Genomic DNA, 19,719 nt, shown 5'->3' on the forward strand with positions numbered 1-19,719 from the left:
TGTCACAGGGAAGTACAGTTTACTTGTTTATGGTTAAGCATGATTAATTATGAAGTTAACGGACTCTATGGTTAATGGCCATAGCTGAATGATGGTGTCTCTAGCAGTCCTGCGAAGTTCCATACACTCTTCCTTCACTCTTAGAAAACAAAGGAGTTCATCTTTCATTCGTCTGATCAAGGTAGAGTGGCATGTAGCAAGCAAGTGATTGACCACTCTTTATTGTAAACTAAATTAATCAACATTTTAAGATATTTTGTTCATTTTTGCTTGGAATATTTTTTCTAATGTGAATTTTCCTCCCAAGGTTTGTGATGTCACAAGGAGAAAAGCCGGAATTAATAGCCAAAAGCCACTCAACCTACACAACACATCTGATAATGTACCAGGGGATTTCCTCATACATCTCCCCCCCTCTTTCTTCCATTTCCATCCAATCCCCCCAATCCCAGAAAATTTAAGGCACCAGGACTAATACCTTGCTTACTGCTTTACTTATTGATAACTTATTGGATGCTTTAGTGTTAGTCTTTAATACTTTACCTCCTTTAAGCACCAAACATGGCTGTTGGTGCTCCTTAATATTTTCTTACTGTATGTTTTCTGTGTCCAATAATGCTGTCCACAAGCAGGTTTTAAGAATCACCTAAACTTCCTCACTAACATTAAATTTCAAGCATGTTCTTCTCAAATTCTGAAGGAGAAATGTTGAGGCCCACAAAGACTGCTAGGGGAAAAAAAAGTACTTACAGCAGGACTACAGAAATTTACAGGACGCTGGCTCTACTTAAAGACCCCTAGATAATCTGATGGCTGTTAGTTCACTTAGACCAATCTGATTTCTGAAGGAAAGAAAATAACAGTTTCTTGGTTGAAATGTTTCATCTAGTTGGGAGCGGGGTTTTTACATAAGGGAAGAGAAATAAACTCCCCATCTGTGCATTTAGCAGTTATCGCCTGAATCATCTCCTTCTATTGGAAGTACAATTTTACAGAGGCAACACACAAATTTTTCTGCAGTAAGCTCTAAGAATTCTGGTCTGCTGTCAAAGGTGGTGGAGTTATAATAGGGATTCATGATACCCCAAGGCGACTTTATCTAGGACAACTTGGACAAGTTAGAAGAAATGCTTTTCAATATAACTTGTAGATAAGCTGTCCTTCATGTGGGCTTTGTTAAAGAGCTACTTCGATGCCCCAAACACACTGGAGATCTCAAAGATGCACAACAATTTAGAGTGTAAACAGTCACACATAACATAAGAAACGGTCCTCTGGGTCAGACTAATGGTCCATTTGGCCATGTATCCTGTTTCTGACAGTTATGGGGTGACCAGTGCTAGATGCTTCAGAGGGAATGAACAGAAGGGGGCCAATTATCCAATGATCCATTCTCCTGTCTCCCATTGCCAGCATCTGTCCAGTCAGAGGCTTAAAGAACACCCAGAGCATGGGATTACATCACTGACCATCTGGCTATAGCCACTTGGTTAGATAAGTTCATTGGATAAAGAGGTCCAATTCTTTTTTAAACCCAGTTACACTTTTAGCCTTCAACAACATCCCTGCGGCAATGAGTTCACAATTGATTGTGTGTTATATAAAGAAGTAATTTCCTTTTGTTTGTTTTAAGCCTGTTGCTATTCATTTCATTGGGTGACGCTGTTGTTTTACTGAGAAGGAATAAATAACACTTCCTTATTTACTTTCTCCACACCCAGGTTCATGATTTTAGTATACTCTATCATAGCCCCCCTTTCCAATCTGAAAGTCCCAGTCTTTTTAATATTTCTTCATATGGAAGCTGTCCCATACCCTTAATATTTTTGTTGCTCTTCTTATCTTTTCCGTTCTAATAAATGATCTGGGAAAGGGGTAAAAGTGATGGTGGCAAGTTTGGAGATTGATACTAAGCTAGATAGTAAGACCAAAGCAGACTGCGAAGAACTTCAAAAAGATCTCACCAAACTAGTGATGGGCAACAAAGGGCAATGAAATTTAATGTAGATAGATGTAAAGTAAGCAAACATTGGGAAAAAATAACTCCAAACTATATACATACATATGATTGGAGGGTAATTTAGCTACAAGTAATCAGGAAAAAGATTCTTGGAATCTATTCTATGGATAGTTCACTGAAGATGTCCACGCAGCATGCAGAGGCAGTTCAAAAAAGCAAACAGGATGTTAGGAATCATTAAAAAGGGGAGAGAGATATATTATTGCCTTATATAAACTGTCCACATCTTGAATACTGTGTACAGATGTGGTTCCTCATCTTCAAAAAAGACATACTTGGCACTTAAAAAGGTTCTGAGAAGGGCACTAAATGATTAAGAGTTTGGAACGGGCTCTGTATGAGGAGAGATTAAAGAGGAGACTTTTCGCCTAAAAAGAGGAGGACTAAGGGATATGATAGGTAGTATAAAATCATGACTGGTGTAGAGCAGTAGAAAGGAAGTGTTTACTACTTCTCATAACACAAAAACTAGGGCAGACGTTTAAAACCTAACGGAAGTTCTTCTTCACACAGTGCACAGGCCAACTTGTGGACTCCTGCTGAGGAGGTTGCTTCGTGAACAGTTAGGACTAACAGAGTTCAAGAAACTGGATTAAATTCATGGAAGTTAAGTCATTAATGGCTTTCTAGCCAGGACGCTTTAAGAAATTGATGTCCCTAGCCTCTGTTCGTCAGAGAGGGAGATGGATATTCCGGAGAGAGATCACTTTTGAATCATTACCTGTTGGGCTTCACTCTCTCTGGGGCACCTAGCATTGGCCACTGTCGGTAGACAGATACTGGGCTAGATGGGACCTTTTGCTCTGACCCAGTACGGCCGTTCTTATGTTATGTTCGTCATGTTCTAATTTAGATTCTTTTTTAGATGGGGCAACCCAGAATGGATGGGTATTCAAGGTAGGGAGCGTACCATGATTTATTTCTAGTGGCATTATTTATTACTGTCTTTATCTATACCTTTCCTTATGGTTCCTTAATATTTGTTAGCTTTTTGACTGTTGCTGACATTTGAGAGCATGTCAGACACCATCCACAATGTCTCCAAGATCTCTTCTTGAGTGGGGAACACTAAGTTCAGATTCCTCATTTGCATGTATTGTGTGATTAGGTCTTCTCCAGTATTAACATTACTTTGTGTTTATCGACATTGATTTTCATCTGCCATCTTTGTCTGCCTGCGTCACCGGTTTTTGTTGAGATTCCTGTAGTAATTCTGCTGCAATCTGCTGGGCTTAATGTCTTGAGTAATTTGTATCATCTGCAAACTTTGCCACCTCACTTTACTCCTTTTTCAGTTCATTTTGAATATGTGGACTGCACTAGTTCACATACAGATCATATGAATGGGTACCCCGCATTTACCTCTTTCCAGTCTGAAAATGGTGATTACTTTTTCAGATAACTGAAACAAAAAAATATAAGACAAAGCTCAAGCTGTTCTAAATTCTCCATTATAAACTACTAATATTTCACAGGCCGAATTTTTTTCTTCCCCTTTGTAAACAAAAGGCCTGCATTGATTTTTACACAATCTCTTTCTACTAGTCATCTAGTGGAAACCATTATCTGTATGCGTGGTGTACTTGCACCATAAAAATAGCTTATTTCATATTACTCTTTCTTAGATGGTACAAATTTCTTCTCTTTACTGGTATATGAGAGTCTCAAGCCTAAGAACAGAGGATCCACTCCTCTTATTATGAATCCTGAGTACAGAGAGCTCAAAGAGCCTTGGAGCATTGCAGATGGGTGCACAGAGGCTGAAGGACTTACAATAGTTAGTGCAGGGAGAAGTGTTAAAACAGATTTCAAGCACTTGACACAGAAGCAAGAGTGTAACAAAAAACACAGATCTGAGCTACTTCACCTGATAAGGAATCTTAGTGTTATGTAAAACAGAAAACCTATCCTCATTTGCCATTCCATAGAATCATAATTGGTGATAAGACAGATGATGTCTAGTTACGGAAACCTCAAATGGCACTACAGTCATGTGGGCATCTTGTTTCAGTTCCTAGTTAATACTTAAGTAGTGCTCTAATATTTAAGTTCTTTTCTCCTCAGCTAGTAGCTTTAGATCTGTTACTTACTTGTTCTTCTCCTCAATGACAACAATTATTCGCTCTCCTTTTCAGCACATTCCTCTCCAAGAACAGCATAAAAACTTGAACTGAATTGTGAGTTACACATCAATTGCTTTCCACCCTGAAGCAATGAGCCACCATGACAACAAAAACCTTTCCTTTTCTCTATTTTCTAGAACTTTCGTGTGAATTAAAGTCTTAAATGCAAACTTGCCTTTGAATAAGTTTATTTTATAATCCGTGGATGCTTCCATATCTCTAGCTATTACAGCATCTCTCTTTGTGCATTCTTTGGGCCTTAGATGTGCCAGGAACTCCGGGCTGCAGCAGCAAGTGTTCTCTATTCAATATCTCTGAACATTTGTACATTGATCGGCTTTATTTTAAAAGTGTGTTCAAAGTTTGTTTTCACCTCAGGTACACAAAGCTAGCACATGTTTGGGTATCTTAAAAGATTGCAAAAGCATCACTCAAAGTTATAGGTAAGCAGGTGTTTCTTCATAAACCCGTATCTAGCAAATTTGGACTTGAAGTTTCCTGTGCTTGATCTTGAGTTCTTGGAAAAGTTGGTAAAGCTCACACAAATCATTTTCTTGATAGACCTGACAGGCTTTTACACACACACACGGATAGCAAGTGGCCTTGACATATCTGAAACATTTATACTGGTTTTTCGTATTTTCTGCCAATGTTTTGCATTCCACCATGCGCATTCAGAGCTCTGCTATTAAAATAAACATAGCTATGTCTATTTGAACATGCTATACTCTCAAGCTATGAACATTCCAGTTAAATATGCAGATGCATCTATTTGGACTCATGTTGTACAGAGTTGTTTATTTCAATTTCTGCAATCACAATTTTGTCTCTTCTTCCCCTTAGCACAAGCATAAGCAAACAACAAAAACTAACATGAAAATATTAAATGCATAAAATCAGGGACATTGAAGTTACAGTTTCCATACACCATTACTTAGCGCACTGAAAATGAGCGTAGTTGCTTGCATATCTATGCCCTATGCTGTACAATGCAGGCACGTACTTATATATTAGTAGCATACAGTGTAATTCAAAATGCTAACATATGCACAAGGACTCTGAGTTCTGGTTGCGTGTGTTAAATCATACATTAATTCTCTTACTATGTATTTAAACTCTCAGCTATGATACTGCATAATAAAATTCATAGAGTGCATTCTACATGGGATTGAATCTGAGTCTCCGATGGAATATTACTGAAGCCCAATGGCACTTTAAAAGCGGTAACTGTTTACTGGGTGATCACCTGTGTGTACAGTTTCTTTCAACTCTGTAACAGAAAAGCCATGCAGGTGCGTATAGAAGATTCCAACAGAAACTGTCCAATGAAGCAAGAAGAATATCTTTCGTTGATTATACGTTTTTTTTCTTATTCTAAGAGTTAATAGAAGTGATAACCTACAGGATTTGGCCTGAAGTACTCCAGGAATTAAAGATAAATTTTTAATTAAGTTCATGTTCATGTGATGAAATTCCAGGAATTACATCCAACCAAAACTGGCAACCCTGATTGTCAGATGTGTGAAACGAGGATACTTTCAGGTGCTTTCTAGTGTTGCAGGTATTTGTTCTGTAGCGTTGCTCATGCTGTCCTGTCTACTCGGCTTCTCTAACAATTTCAGGGTTCAGTTCTCTTCAAACCGTATGAAGAAAAAAGGTGCATGCCTGCCTGCTGTTATTCTTCCACACCCACCTACATCACTTTCTACTGTAAAAAATGATCTCAAACAGCGATCCTGTGCAGTTAATATTGCCAGGCTCTGCGATCCCTTTAAAATAGTTCACTATTACAGTACCTTCTGTTATCCCTGCCTTGCACATTAATAGGTCTCAACCACCAGTGAAATCCACAGGAGTTGAGGATTCAGGATTGGCCCTTAGCAGGTTTCCAAGGGCCTTTCCCATCTGGACATCTTGATAAGAAAAAGGGATTTTACTATTGCCACAATGAAGTTCCAGATCCAAAATTTAGGCAAAGCATGGAGGTTGTTCTCGTGAAGACTGCCTCTAACAGCCCAAAAGCTTCTAAAAAATGAGTCAAAACTTTACCAATCTGGTCATGAGAATGAAATGATGCTTAAAATTGTTATTGGCTCTAGTATACTGTTGGGCTCCAGACTACAGCAGTGGAATTCCTGGCAGGTGACTGTTAGGTTTCCATGTTCCGTGACCGTCAATTTAAGGATCTTGTCCATTCTTTACATTGGAAGGTGATCTTGTAGCTGTAACAACATCGATGGTGATGATGGCCAGCCCTCAACATCGTTCACGATCCCAGATGAGTGTGAGACGTTCATTGATTCATTGAAGACGAGTCGGTAAGCTATTTTTGCTGGATAATTGGCAATGTTTTGCCATCAATTCCAGTTGGTCATTGCTCAGTCCATTCTGAAGAAACCTTGGACAACTGAAAACAACTTGAGAGTGCATAACTTACGACCACATCCAGTGTGCAGCTCCTGTGGCGATTTGAAGTTGTATTTGCTCTCTTGCTTGGCCTTCTGCAGATCTGGATGCACAAATACTGCTGTTTTACTCTGCGAATGGGATAGTCGTGCAAAGAGATTCCTACTACATCAACAAAGATTTTGGCCACTCTGACAGTCATTGGAGCCTGGGAGAAAAAATGTTCAGCATCCACACTTGTTGAATAAGGAAGATATTTATTACCACCGAACTGCGGAGCAGTGAGCGACGGAGCACTGGCGACTGATTTCACCAGGACATTGCGAATAATGGAGAACGCTATTCAGGGCAAATGGAGCCCATCAATGTTGCAGAACTATTGTCTGACAGTGACAGAGATGCTCATTAATGAAGACAGAGACAAGCCAAAAGCACCGAGTAGACACTGAATGGACTGAAACTATGTACGTAAAGTTTTTTTGCCTTTGGTTTCATAATCAAATTTTATTTATTCACCCTTTTGATTTTTAAAGTGTTATATAACAGGGACGGTTGAAATATTAATCATGTAAAGCACCATAACACATGAAAAGACCTAGGTTTACAATTTATGATTAAACTCTACTATCTACACAATATAACATAGACATAAAATGTAAACTTAATATATTCTTAGAAACAGTAGCCAAATCAGATTGTTAAGTCATATGAATTCAGCACATCAAAATACATATAAATACCACATTTTATTTGAAAAGCAGAAACTTCTCAAAAACTGTAGACAGTGTAATCAGGATACATGCCAATGGCACATATGAGGGCAGGCCTACCTTCCGCTTATGTAGGGTGGCGAAAAGACACCACCTGAGCAATGCAAGTACCAATGATCTAAGTGTGAGACGCTTCTCCAGGCTGACTAGCTTCGTCTCCTGCAGAGGTGGGTAATTATGGCAAATGAGAGAGCGCTCTCCTCAACATAGTGTTTCACCAGATGTTCTTTTCTGGTGTAGACCTGCTCTACCTCTTGATGATTGGACAAAGTTGAGAACCAAATCCCATGTGTTCAGATGGAATACTTAGCTGCTTTCTCTCAGAGTCGACCATATCATTTTCCTATGATTCTGTTACAAAACTAGCTCAAGACTTCAGATCTGAGAAAATCTCACTATCACTGAAAATCTGCCTTTATGCTGTAGGAAGTCCACTAGAAAGACAGTCAGTCATTCTAAAGTATGGGGGTTTTAAACATGTTTATTTTTATGAACTACAGTTGCCAACAGGAAAACTAGGCACCTCAATGTTCTAGCAACACGCCAGCCAAGCTAAGGCTTTAATTCTTAGCAACAGTCTGGAAATCAGCAGCATTTCAGTACACCATATTTAAACACAAGACCCCTATTTTCCTAATAGAACATATCTGAAGCTAGTATTAAAATAGCCTTTCCTTAAGGATCGAATTAGATGGTAAAGAAAAAGTGATTATTGGACAGAAAGGAAAACTGCACGACCAGTAACTGGGAGATGTCCAAATCTGCCTCTGCACCTCTTCACTCCTCTCCTACACTCCAGCTCCTTTAGTCTATGAGAGTGGTCCTTAGGCGGAGAACAGGAGTCTTGTAGGCACTAGAGACTAACAAATTATATTTGAGCATAAGCTTTCATGGGCTAAGCCACTTCATTCGGATGCATGTCACTGGAATACAGTAGGAAGATATATATATACACACAGAGAACATGAAACAATGGATTCTATATACACACATCTAACAAGAATGTTAAGGGTGAGCTATTACGAGCAGGAAGACAAAAACATTTTTGTAGTGGATCAAAATGGTCCATTACAGCAGTTGACAAGAAGGTGTGAGGAACAGGTGGGAGTGGAATAAACATGGGAAATTTTCCTTTGTAGTAATGACCCATCCACTCCCAGTCTTTATTTAAGCCTAATTTAACAGTGTCCATTTTGCAAATTAATTCCAATTCAGCAGACTCTCGTTGGAGTCTGGTTTTGAAGTTTTTCTGTGGCAATATTGTGACTTTTAGGTCTGTAATCGAGTGATCAGGGAGATTGAAGTGTTCTCCAACTGGTTTTGGAATATTATAATTCTTGATCTCTGATTTGTGTCCATTTATTCTTTTACATAGAAACTGTCCAGTTTGGCCAATGTACATGGCAGAGGGACATTGCTGGCACATGATGGCATATATCACATTGGTAGAACAAGCCTCTGATAATGTGGCTTATATGATTAGGTCCTATGATGGTGTCCCCTGAATAGATATGCGGGCAGAGTTGGCAACGGGCTTTCTTGCAAGGATAGGTTCCTGGGTTAGTGTTTTTGTTGTGTGGTCTGTGGTTGCTGGTGAGAATTTGCTTTAGGTTGGGGGGCTGTCTGTAAGTAAGGACTGGCCTGTCTCCCAAGATCTGCAAGATCCTTATGATCCATCACTCTCACAGATCTTGGAACCTATCCTTGCAACAGAGGCTCGTTCACCTGCACATCTACCAATGTGATATACGCCATCATGTGCCAGCAATACCCCTCTGCCATGTACATTGGCCAAGCGAACAGTTTCCAGCCTGGAATCATCTGCAAACATTATCAGCATACTCTCTATGCCAGGGGTAAGGAACCTATGGCATACATGCCAAAGGCGGCATGTGAACTGATTTTCAGCGGCACTCACACTGCTCGGGTCATGGCCACCAGTCTGGGGTGCTCTGCATTTTAATTTAATTTTAAATGAAGCTTCTTAAACATTTTAAAAACCTTATTTACTTTACATACAACAATACTTTAGTTATATATTATAGACTTACAGAAAGAGACCTTCCAAAAATGTTAGAATGGATTACTGGCACACAAAACCTTAAATCAGAGTGAATAAATGAAGACTTGGCACACCACTTCTGAAAGGCTGCCGACCCCTGCTCTATGCCATTATCCAAATCATTTATTAAGATATCGGAACCCCACTCAATTTGTCCTTCCAGCTTGGCTGTGAACCACTTGTAACCACTCTTGAGTATGGTTTTCCAACCAGCTGTACGCCCATCTCATGGTAAGTTCATCTCTCTAGGTTATATTTCTCTAGTTTGCTTATGAGACAGTCTTGTGAGTCAGCGTCAAAGGCCTCACTAAAGTCAAGATATCACAAATATGCCTTCCCTCCCATCCACAAAGCTTGTACATTGTCAAAGAAGGATATTAGGTTGGCTTGCCATTATTTGTTCTTGACAAATCCATGCTGATAAATAACAATCACCACATTATCTTCTGATTGATTATTTGCTCCATTATCTTTCTGGGTACCAAAGTTAATCTGACTGGTCTATAATTCCCTGGGTTGTCTTTACGCCCCTTTTCATAATTAGATACCACATTTGCCCTTTTTCAGTCCTCTGGGATCTCTCCCATTCTCCACAAGTTCTCAAAGATAATCACTAATCATAGAATCATAGACTATCAGGGTTGGAAGGGAACTCAGGAGGTCATCTAGTCCAACCCCCTGCTCAAAGCAGGACCAACCCTCAGCTAAATCATCCTAGCCAGGGCTTTGTCAAGCCTGACCTTAAAAACCTCTAAGGAAAGAGATTCCACCACCTCCCTAGGTAACCCATTCCAGTGCTTCACTACTCTCCCAGTAAAATAATGTTTCGTAATATCCAACTTTAACCTCCCCCACTTCAATTTGAGTTCATTACTCCTTGTTCTGTCATCTGGTACCACTGAGAATAGTCCAGATCCATCCTCTTTGGAAACCCCTTTCAGGTAGTTGAAAGCAGCTATCAAATCCCTCCTCATTCTTCTCTTCTGCAGACTAAATAATCCCAGTTCCCTCAGCCTCTCCTCATAAGTCATGTGCTCCGGTTCCCTAATCATTTTTTTGCCCTCCGATGGACTCTTTCCAATTTTTCCACATCCTTCTTGTAGCATGGGGCCCAAAACTGGACACAGTACTCCAGATGAGTCCTCACCAATGTCAAATAGAGGGGAATAATCATGTCCCTCGATCTGCTGCCATTGCTCCTACTTACACAGCCCAAAATGCCGTTAGCCTTCTTGGGAACAAGGACACACTTAACTCATATCCAGCTTCTTGTCCACTGTAACCCCTATGTCCTTTTCTTCAGAACTGCTGCCTAACCACTTGGTCCCTAGTCTGTAGCAGTGCATGGGATTCTTCTGTCCAAAGTGCAGAACTCGGCACTTGTCCTTATTGAACCTCATCAGATTTCTTTTGGCCTAATAAAATAATATATGGAGATATACCACTCATAGAACTGGAAGGGACACTGAAAAGTCATTAAGTCCAGCCACTTGCCTTCACCAGCAGGACCAAGTACTGATTTTGCCCCAGGTCCTAAGTGGCTCCCTCAAGGATTGAACTCACAACCCTGGGTATAGCAGGCCAATGCTCAAACCACTGATCTATCCCTCCCTCTAGTTCCCTCCTAGCGCTGGTGCACTGTCTACACTGGAGCTTTACGGCGCTGAAACTTGCTGTGCTCAGGGGTGTGTTTTTTCACACCCCTGAGCGAGAAAGTTGCAGCGCTGTAAACTGTCAGTGTAGACAAGCCCTTAGTAATTCTTAACTTGTTCTTTACCTATTTTATCCTCAGATCCTTCCCTATTTACAATGATGTTTGCTAGGTTAGCTATCTGATCACAGCTAACCTTTTTGGCGAAAACTGAAACAAAAAAAGGCATTTAGCACTTCAGTCATTACTATATTTTCTGTTATTGTCTTTCCCTCCTCATTGAGTAATGAGTCTACTCTGTGCTTTGTCTTCCTTTTGCTTCTAATGTATTTGTAAAAAAATGTTTGTTACCCTTTATGTTTCTAGCTAGTTTAATCTTGTGTTGTGCCTCGGCCTTTCTAATTTAGATCTATATAGATACGCCACTACCTCGATATAATGCCACTCAATATAACATGAGGGGGGCTGCGCACTCCGGTGGATCAAAGCAAGTTCAACATAACATGGTTTCACATATAACGCGGTAAGATTTTTGGCTCCCAAGGACAGCGTTATATTGAGATAGAGGTGTATATAGATTAATTTTTTAAAGAGGAAAAAGGGTAAATAAATACTCAAACTAAGTGCTAGTTACAGAAATGCTTATGCAATCTTAATCATAAGAAAAGACCCTGTATATTCTGAAATTTCACAACGGTAGAATTTACAGTCAACGCAGACTCTAAATTTGCATGTTGTAAATATTTAAATTTCAGTACCTTATTATTGAAAACAATCTTGCAGATATGAATTGAGTGGAAACCAATGTAACTTTCTCCTTCCATGTCTACAAACAGCCTGAAACAATAGCTCTTAGGCATATGAACGCTTATAGTCATCCCAATGAATGATAATTCTGAAGCCTAATACTAGCATATAGATTTAAAGGATAAAAACTCAAAACCATATTGTTATACCCTAACCCAAACTGATTGTACCTGGCTCAGACAGTTTGTCCATGCTACCTAACTATATATTTTATTGACAAGTTTAAATGTTGACATTGTTAATTATTTTACAGGTTTTTTTAAAACCAGAAGTATTCAGCTGAATGTGTTTGCCCATTATTACTGGTTCCAATCCACGTTAGCATTATAATGACTGCAATCAGCCAGTAATGAACAGCAAAAAAAAAAAAAAGGGAGAAAAATAAGGAGCTTTTAAATGCAGTGTTCTAAAGCTGTCAAAAACCTGTAATAGCTCCCTGAAGAGAAATTTCAAGACTGTCTTAGTTCTGAGTAATTTTCAACATGCCATAAAGCACCATTTATCACCTCTAAGCCACACTAGAGTTTCAAAAACAGGTTTAAAATGTGGCTGTCGTGGATTATTTCCAAGTAGACAGATCTAAAAAGCAATTTACAAAAATTTGGATGCAGCACTAGGTTCATTATTTATAAAACATTCTTGAAACAACTTTAAACCAGTTCAAATTTTAACAGTTAGCTAAAGTATGTGTAAAGAGATCACGTGCCTTAACCCATCATAGAAACACCCAACAGAAATTACATAATTACATATATAGAACCATAAATATGCAGAGCACTCAGTCAAAAGATAGTATACCTGCCCAAAAAATTTACAGACTAAGTAATACAATTAAATGCATACAGACTAAACTGGTTTTTATTCAACTGGAAATAACTAAACCACTTTATTGCAAAAGGGACTTATGTAGACCCAAATCAGCTAGTTCTGAATTTCTCTTGGATGGTGATTTTTAATTAAAAACAGTTTTATAATGCAGAAACAGCTTTTACAAGTTAATACAAAAACAGAAGCTTCCATGCATACTAAATACCAGACCCTGTCTCCCAAAACAAAATGAAACAGCTCCCTGACTGGGAATTGACAGAACAACTGAGTATTAAAACTGCTAAGTTACTGAAGTCTCTCTTGAGTCTGAAAAGACAGAATCTAAATAATTTGGATGGAAGGATGTCAGGAATGTAGTCTGAGCAATCCAAACTGGAAACACGTATCGAAGGGGACTGAGGCTGAGTAAGCTTATTACAAAGAATGGGGTGCTTTTTAGACAATAAATTGAGCTTTTGAAAAACCAGAAATGCCCCTCTTTTGGAGGTGCCAGGACAAACAGGGTAAGTCCTAAAATCAGCTTAAGTATAAATCAGAATCTTTATGTTGAACAAAAGTATTTTGTCCTGATGAAGCAAAAGGAGGAAACAATTCTGAAGGAAATACCACCATCACGATAACAAGAGAATGCTAGTTGTAGCCAAACAGGAAAACACTATAGAATAGTAAACTTTTTTTTTTCCCCCTCCAGAACCAAGCAGAACTATACTAAGGCAAGATTGAGAGAGAGAGTTCTATTGAAGTGGAGCAGTTGGGAAATATCCCAGATGAACCTGCTCTGACCTGAGCTCCAGGTAAATTAGAACAATCAAATGCATATTTTCTGAGAACTTTCTCCTGCTTCAGTAACCTTTAAAAAAGTGCTAAGAATGGGAACAGGATGAAAAGTTCCAAAAAAAGAACAGAAACACATGAGTTTACCCGAGTCTTATTTGTTTCTCTCTTTATCCTGTTTCTGGTGAAACTGACTCCTGTTCTACAAGAGCATTTACAATCCAGATGTTTGTTAACTGAAATGATATTTCTCTTTCCTGAGTTGATGCATTTACTGTTCTCAGCTTTCTGTAGGTTATAAATAATGTTCAAATTGAAAGTTAATGGCAAAAAATATTGAGTCTGAACTCCTTTAGCTTAAGGCCTTGTCTGTATTACAACCAGTGTGAAGGTCAGTTAATGTTATGCCTGGCTCTAAACACAGTTAAAACTGAGCCACTGTGGCATCCAACGGTGTTTCGGCCATGCCAGAGGCTGATGACGTCTCAGAGTTGCTTTCTTCTAACCAGTTCAGGACATTGTGTACAGGGATCTTTAACTGTTCCTGGGTACCAGCTGACTGGTTTGTCTAACTACCTCTCTCCCAAATATCTGTGTGGTAGTCTATCCCAATATGCCTTACCCCATACACAGCACTGCTATTTTGTGTGCGGTCCTGTGGGCATTCTATCCCCTGTTGAGGTACTTGCTAGATCCAGAAGAATCTCTCCAGAGAAATTCAGAGTCCTTCCACCATTGAAGGGGGATGACTGGCTGCTGTAGTTAGAATGATTTGGCCCATTTCTTCCCAGATAAACCCCACTCTGATGTGCCTTGTGACGGGTTTGGACCCTTTGGGGTGTCACCTGATGTGCTGGGATGCCACTGAGTCAGCCTGTTCTGCCAAGCTGGGTCTCCTTTACCTGGCCTTGCTGGGTTAGGCTCACAGGTTTCTTCCAGACAAGCACACAGGCAGGGCCACACCCAGCTGCACAGAGAGACAGAGATCCACTTTGGAAAGATTCAGCCTTAAGGGCTTGCCCCAACACTCTGGTGCCCACTCCCTTTAAGAGGTACAAACCCAGAGGTTTTATGAAATTCACCCTCCTCCCTCAATGTGGAGGGAGATATGCACAACTTCTTGCCCCCCCTCACTCCCAATTAGAAATTACATAGACTGGGTTATATTATAAACAAGAAATGTTTATTAACTAAGAAAAGTGAATTTTAAGTGAACATAAGAACAAACAGAACAAAGCAGATTACTGACTAAATAAAGCAAAACACTCAAGCTAAGTTCAATATACTTAAGAAACAGGTTACCAAATGTAAATTCTCACCCTAAATGTTATTTTAGGCAGGTTGCAAAGTTTCTGTGATTCAGAGTTCCAGTTATATTCCTTTTCAGACTGGACCCCTCGCTTGCCTTCCCTTCAGGTAGCTTTAGCAGTCTTTCTTCTTGGGCAGACAGGCTATGGAGAGGAGGAGTCCAGTTTGCCTTCCTCCCCTTCCTTAAATAGGATTTACATAAGGTGGGAATCTTTTGTTTCCCAAACCTGATCCCTCCCTTCCCTTCCAGTGGAAAGTTACAAGAAGTCCCAGATAATATTTAGTATCAGGTGACAAGATCACCTGACTCCGTAGTATCATAGCATCCATGATTCAGTGGCAGTATGGAGTGTCTGCAGGAAAGCCATCCCCAGTCCATTGTCCTCGCTGATGAGTCATCAGTCCTGTCTCACTTTTCCATTGTTCTACCTGAAGTGTTAGCAGTGGGCATCACCCAAAGTAGCATAGTTGAAATGTAGATATGTAGTCAATATTCCTCATTTCAGATACAGGCATACAAATTGGATAATCATATTCAGTAAATTATAACCTTTCCAATGATATCTTACAAGACCCATCTTGCCTAAAATACATTTCAGCTTTGTCATATTCATATCATAAGCATATTTTCATAAAGAATATGGAGTGAAATGTCACATGCCTCTTCAACTCTGCATTTGAACATTATCTCAGGTAGGCCTCTCCCTCTTGTTAGAAGTCATTGTGACATGACCAAGCAGAGGCTTCTCATACTCCTTTTAATAAAGGCAAGAGTTTTTTTGAGAGGTCTTCAATCCATCTCTTCAAGTCTTCCATGTTGAGAAGAGCCATATTCTGTTGCCTAATATGACTTACTGCTTAATAGTCAGCAGCGGGGATAGTCACATCCAAGGAAATCATACCAAGAAGTTGGAATCCAAGCAGAGGTTAGCCAATGCCTTTTTCATCTACTTGTGATTCCCCTAATGACTCCAAAGCCTGCAGCCAAATGGTTAGCATTTTAGAGCATAAGGCCATGGATGCAGCCCACAATCATCTCTTGAACTGCCTGTCAGAAGGGTCTTTGAGGAAAAACACCTCCCTCAACATTGAGAGTACCAGTGTCTTCACCAAAAAGGGAACTGCTGTGCCTGCGCAAGGGAGAGGCCACAAGTCTTGCACCATCTCTCAGACATGCAGTAAAAAGTAGCATATCACCTTTGGGTAGAGTAAGAATGTGGCTTGTCTGAGGATTCTGATTATGCCCCTTGTGGAAAGGGAAAGTTTTTTTTCTGGCCTTCTCATGGGCTTTCAGATCCCTGGATTCCTTCCATGACAAAATCCAGGATTGTGTTCTTACGTCAGGGGAAGATGCTTTCCTCTGTACACAGAAATCAGAGAGTTTCCTGGAATGCCAAGGTACCAGATGGCCAAACACTGGCCTGCCCACTGTTCTGAGCTCAATCTGTGTGGAGTTTGGGAGGAATATAGGAGATCTGATCATTTCCTGTAACTTAGACTCTTCAATAGCAATTGAGGAGGTCCATATCAAGATAACAGGGCTAAGCCGAACCTCTGTGCCCTTTGTGGAGTCTCTGGCACACCCCTTCTGGTCTTAGACTTTGTGCCTTTACCTGTTCTGGGGTGGAATCCTGGGATTCTCTCAGTCTTAGACTGGACCCTGGTGGCTCAACTGTGCTTACCCAGCAGCCTGGCTGGGTTTGGCACCTATGATTCTTTCCTTTTGGAGTCTGAGACAAGTGGTATAGAGAGATCAGACTGCCTTTTTTAACATCAAAGTGTTGTTTATTTTCAGGAATAAAGCATTTAGGGACAAGTGTTTAAAAACAAACATTATACATGCAAGTCTATCTTACCTGAAGGCCTGCCAACTTGTAATGAGGGCCTAGTCAGGCCTAGCTTCTTCAAACATCCCAGCAGGTGCCTGTCTTAGTCCGGTGTCCCCAACAACTATCTTCTCTCTCGAGTCCCTTTGCTCGTGTTGGTTCCCAGGTTTTCACCTTGCTTGTCCAAATCAGTTCCCATAACAATGCTCAAGGGTTTATTGAAGAATGTCTTATCTTGAGCCACTACACCCCTCTATGCTCTCACCCAAGTCAGAATCTTGACCCCCAGAGTCTCCTATGTGGTAGGAACTACCTGTCCAGCAGCAGCACTTCAATTGGGGAAGAAATGGAGGCCCCACAAGAAGATGTATGTTCAGTGGGGCAGAAAAGGCCCACCAGAAAATGGACCAGGCCCACTCTGCAACACCCCATTCACCACGGTAACCCACTGGTTCCCCCCACTATCGCAGTAATCTGCAATTGGACTTCTTGTCTCACCCTGAATTAGATGATGACTGGAGAGGAGAGAAGAGGGGCTACTAGTAAGAGGGTTTTGTCAGGGCACAAAATCCTAGCAACCAGGTAGGCACTAGAGCAACTTAGAGCAATGTAAACGAGGATCAGACCCACATTTCACACTAGTAGGCTCTCCTCAAGGAGATCCGTTTTGGGGATCCAGTGATATTAACCAAAAACTCGTCTTGAACAGAATCCCACTGAGTTACAGCCTTACACTGAACTGGGGCTTTAGTCCCCATTAAATCACTTAATTCTCTCTTTTAGCTGTTTGTTTTAAAGGGATGTGACTGACTCCAATAAAAAAAGCAGTGTATAAAATACAAGACCATTCCACTATAATTAAGAGATCTTAAGTGCCCAGGTCAGCAGAGTACTAAAACGGAGGCTTTCGGAATACAGAGGGCTTGTCCAATGATCTAAAATGGATCCAGATGTTATCCGGGTTTTAGCACGATAATCTGGAGGATTTTGAAAAACTTTACAAATTTTTACGAGTTTAAACCCATTTTCATAGCTTCATCAGCTACTTGCGTCATATCTGCCAGTAATAGGAAGTAAAATGAAAAACCAAGCGTGACAACAGGAGGCAAATTTCTCCCCCTTTTTCTCTTTCGCTTTAAAGGCATTATCATCAACAGGGCAGATTTAAATGAAATCTCACAGACTGGCATCAAGAAGCTTGCTGACCTCAATCCCAGCTAGCTAAATCTTTACAAATGTTATTGTTCTTGACATCTAATACACAACATACATTAATTTAGCTAACTGGTTACAAAACTGTGAATCTGGCATGATTAAATCAATCAATTATACTCCTGGAAGACTGTTTAGAGACAGCTTTACTTTCCTCCACACTCCAGTTTGACAGTAGCAGGTTTTATATATCAAAGTACTACAAGTCCTCAGAGTTTGCACTCAAAACAGTACACACCATATATCCAATTCATTCCAAAGAGCTATTAGTTCCTAAAACCACCAAAAGACATTTTAAAAAGCCTTTCAAATTTTTAAGTGGATGCAAAATTGTTTGGACAGTCCTAAACACCACCCTACTTTCATTTAAAGAATTGCATTTAGTGGGTTTACTGTTAAGGCAAGGACAACAGCGGAGGAAAGGAACATTTCAGAAGGCCACAGTAGCATAAACTGCTCTATTTAAATGACATCAGGAAACACTCAATTTAACGTAATTGCTATCAGCTTCCCCACATTACTAGCCACCAGTAAAATCAGTATGAAGTTACAAATAGTTTTAAATAACTAAAAATCTCTCCAAGGAGCAAGTAACTATGCTCACCTGTTAACCAGCTACATGAAGAACAAAACAATTCACTGTTACCTGTATTCAAATCAATCTGATTACAGTCCATGCCCCATTCATTCACTGGTTCAGTGCTGGGCTCCCCTTTTCGGGTCAACATCTTAGAAAAGCCACTTGAAAGTGTAGAGAAGATACCATGGATGAAATATCCCTGTTGCTCACAATCTACTGAGAGTACTGGTTGCAGAAATGGCTTCACACGTCTATTTCTCCAGTGTGGTGCAGGCTCAGACATAGACCGGCTGAATGGAACTCGAAATGGTATACTATCTGCCTGGCTCATCTTTCTTGCTGGGTCTTCCTGGAGATCATCAACACCACTATTGTCCATCCTCAAAGGGCATTCAATAGGACTTAGCTGATTATGTTTCCATTTAAGACTGTGAGACAACTCTCTCTTGCTCCCCTTCCAGTGAAACCTGGAATGCGTCTGCCACTTGTATGCACCAAGTGACTTCCCTAGGTCTGAAACAGCTTGTTCATGTGTCCTCTTACTCTTCATTTGGTAGTACCATTGATAGTCCTTCAAATTAACTGCAACTTTTGTACTTCCACTCCCCTGTTCCGACAACGATCTTCTAAAGACTGCAGCAGAGGGACGGTACTGCTTTTTAAACACACTCATTTTCCACCATTCGACTTTCAGTTTCTTTAACTTACACTTCCTTGTACTTCACCAATCATATAGCTACAGTTCACATTCATCAAGAGTACTCAAAAGCATTTTAATGCTTGAGTTGCTTTCTTCAGTAGTGTGGCTACGAATGACAGCAGATGTTCTTCCTGATGAGCTGGAATCAATCGGGTATCATTTAGATATAGAGTTTCACATCATCACTTATTACTCCATATTTCTGCATCTCAGTAGAGTCTTCAGCACACAGGAACCCTCGCCTACAGCAAATTTGTTTGGCTTCTGAAGATCAATTCAGCTCTGCGAAGTCAGTTGTCATTTCCTGCGCTTTCACATTTCTGCACCAAACTTTCAGGAAATGACTAAAAAAAACCAGTCTTGAAAACCCACAATGGGGTTCTGAGCCAATTGTAATTTACTTTTTCACTTTGCAACAACAGTGGGTTAATAAGGGAATGTGAAATTACCTTAGCTTAAAGCCACCCATTCATGCAGCACAAAGTCTCAGTAACAAAAAATAAAATAAAAATAAAAAATAAAAATCTAAATTAGCTGTCAGCCTTCTTATGTTCAGGATCTAAGAAGTTGGGTACATCAAGTGATAGCTTAAAGCAGCATTTAATGCAGAAGAACAATTCCTGAATAAATCTGTTCAGTGTATATTTACCAT

At 40.1% G+C, this 19,719-nt stretch overlaps 1 protein-coding gene across 4 annotated transcripts in view; it reads right to left on the minus strand.

The window, feature by feature from the left end:
- The window catches only part of RASAL2 (RAS protein activator like 2), a 229,188-nt gene extending 209,876 nt beyond the window's left edge, over positions 1-19,312 (minus strand). For all 4 annotated transcript variants that reach the window (XM_032804786.2, XM_032804785.2, XM_075067913.1 and 1 more), the window contains exon 1: positions 18,434-19,312. In XM_032804786.2, the coding sequence (XP_032660677.1) occupies positions 18,434-19,040 (607 nt within the window). In that variant the 5' untranslated portion in view covers positions 19,041-19,312. The remainder of the gene's footprint in view (positions 1-18,433) is intronic.
- Positions 19,313-19,719: the final 407 nt, after the last annotated feature.

This window comes from Chelonoidis abingdonii, chromosome 7, assembly GCF_003597395.2.
Source record: "Chelonoidis abingdonii isolate Lonesome George chromosome 7, CheloAbing_2.0, whole genome shotgun sequence".
NCBI lineage: Eukaryota > Metazoa > Chordata > Testudines > Testudinidae > Chelonoidis > Chelonoidis abingdonii.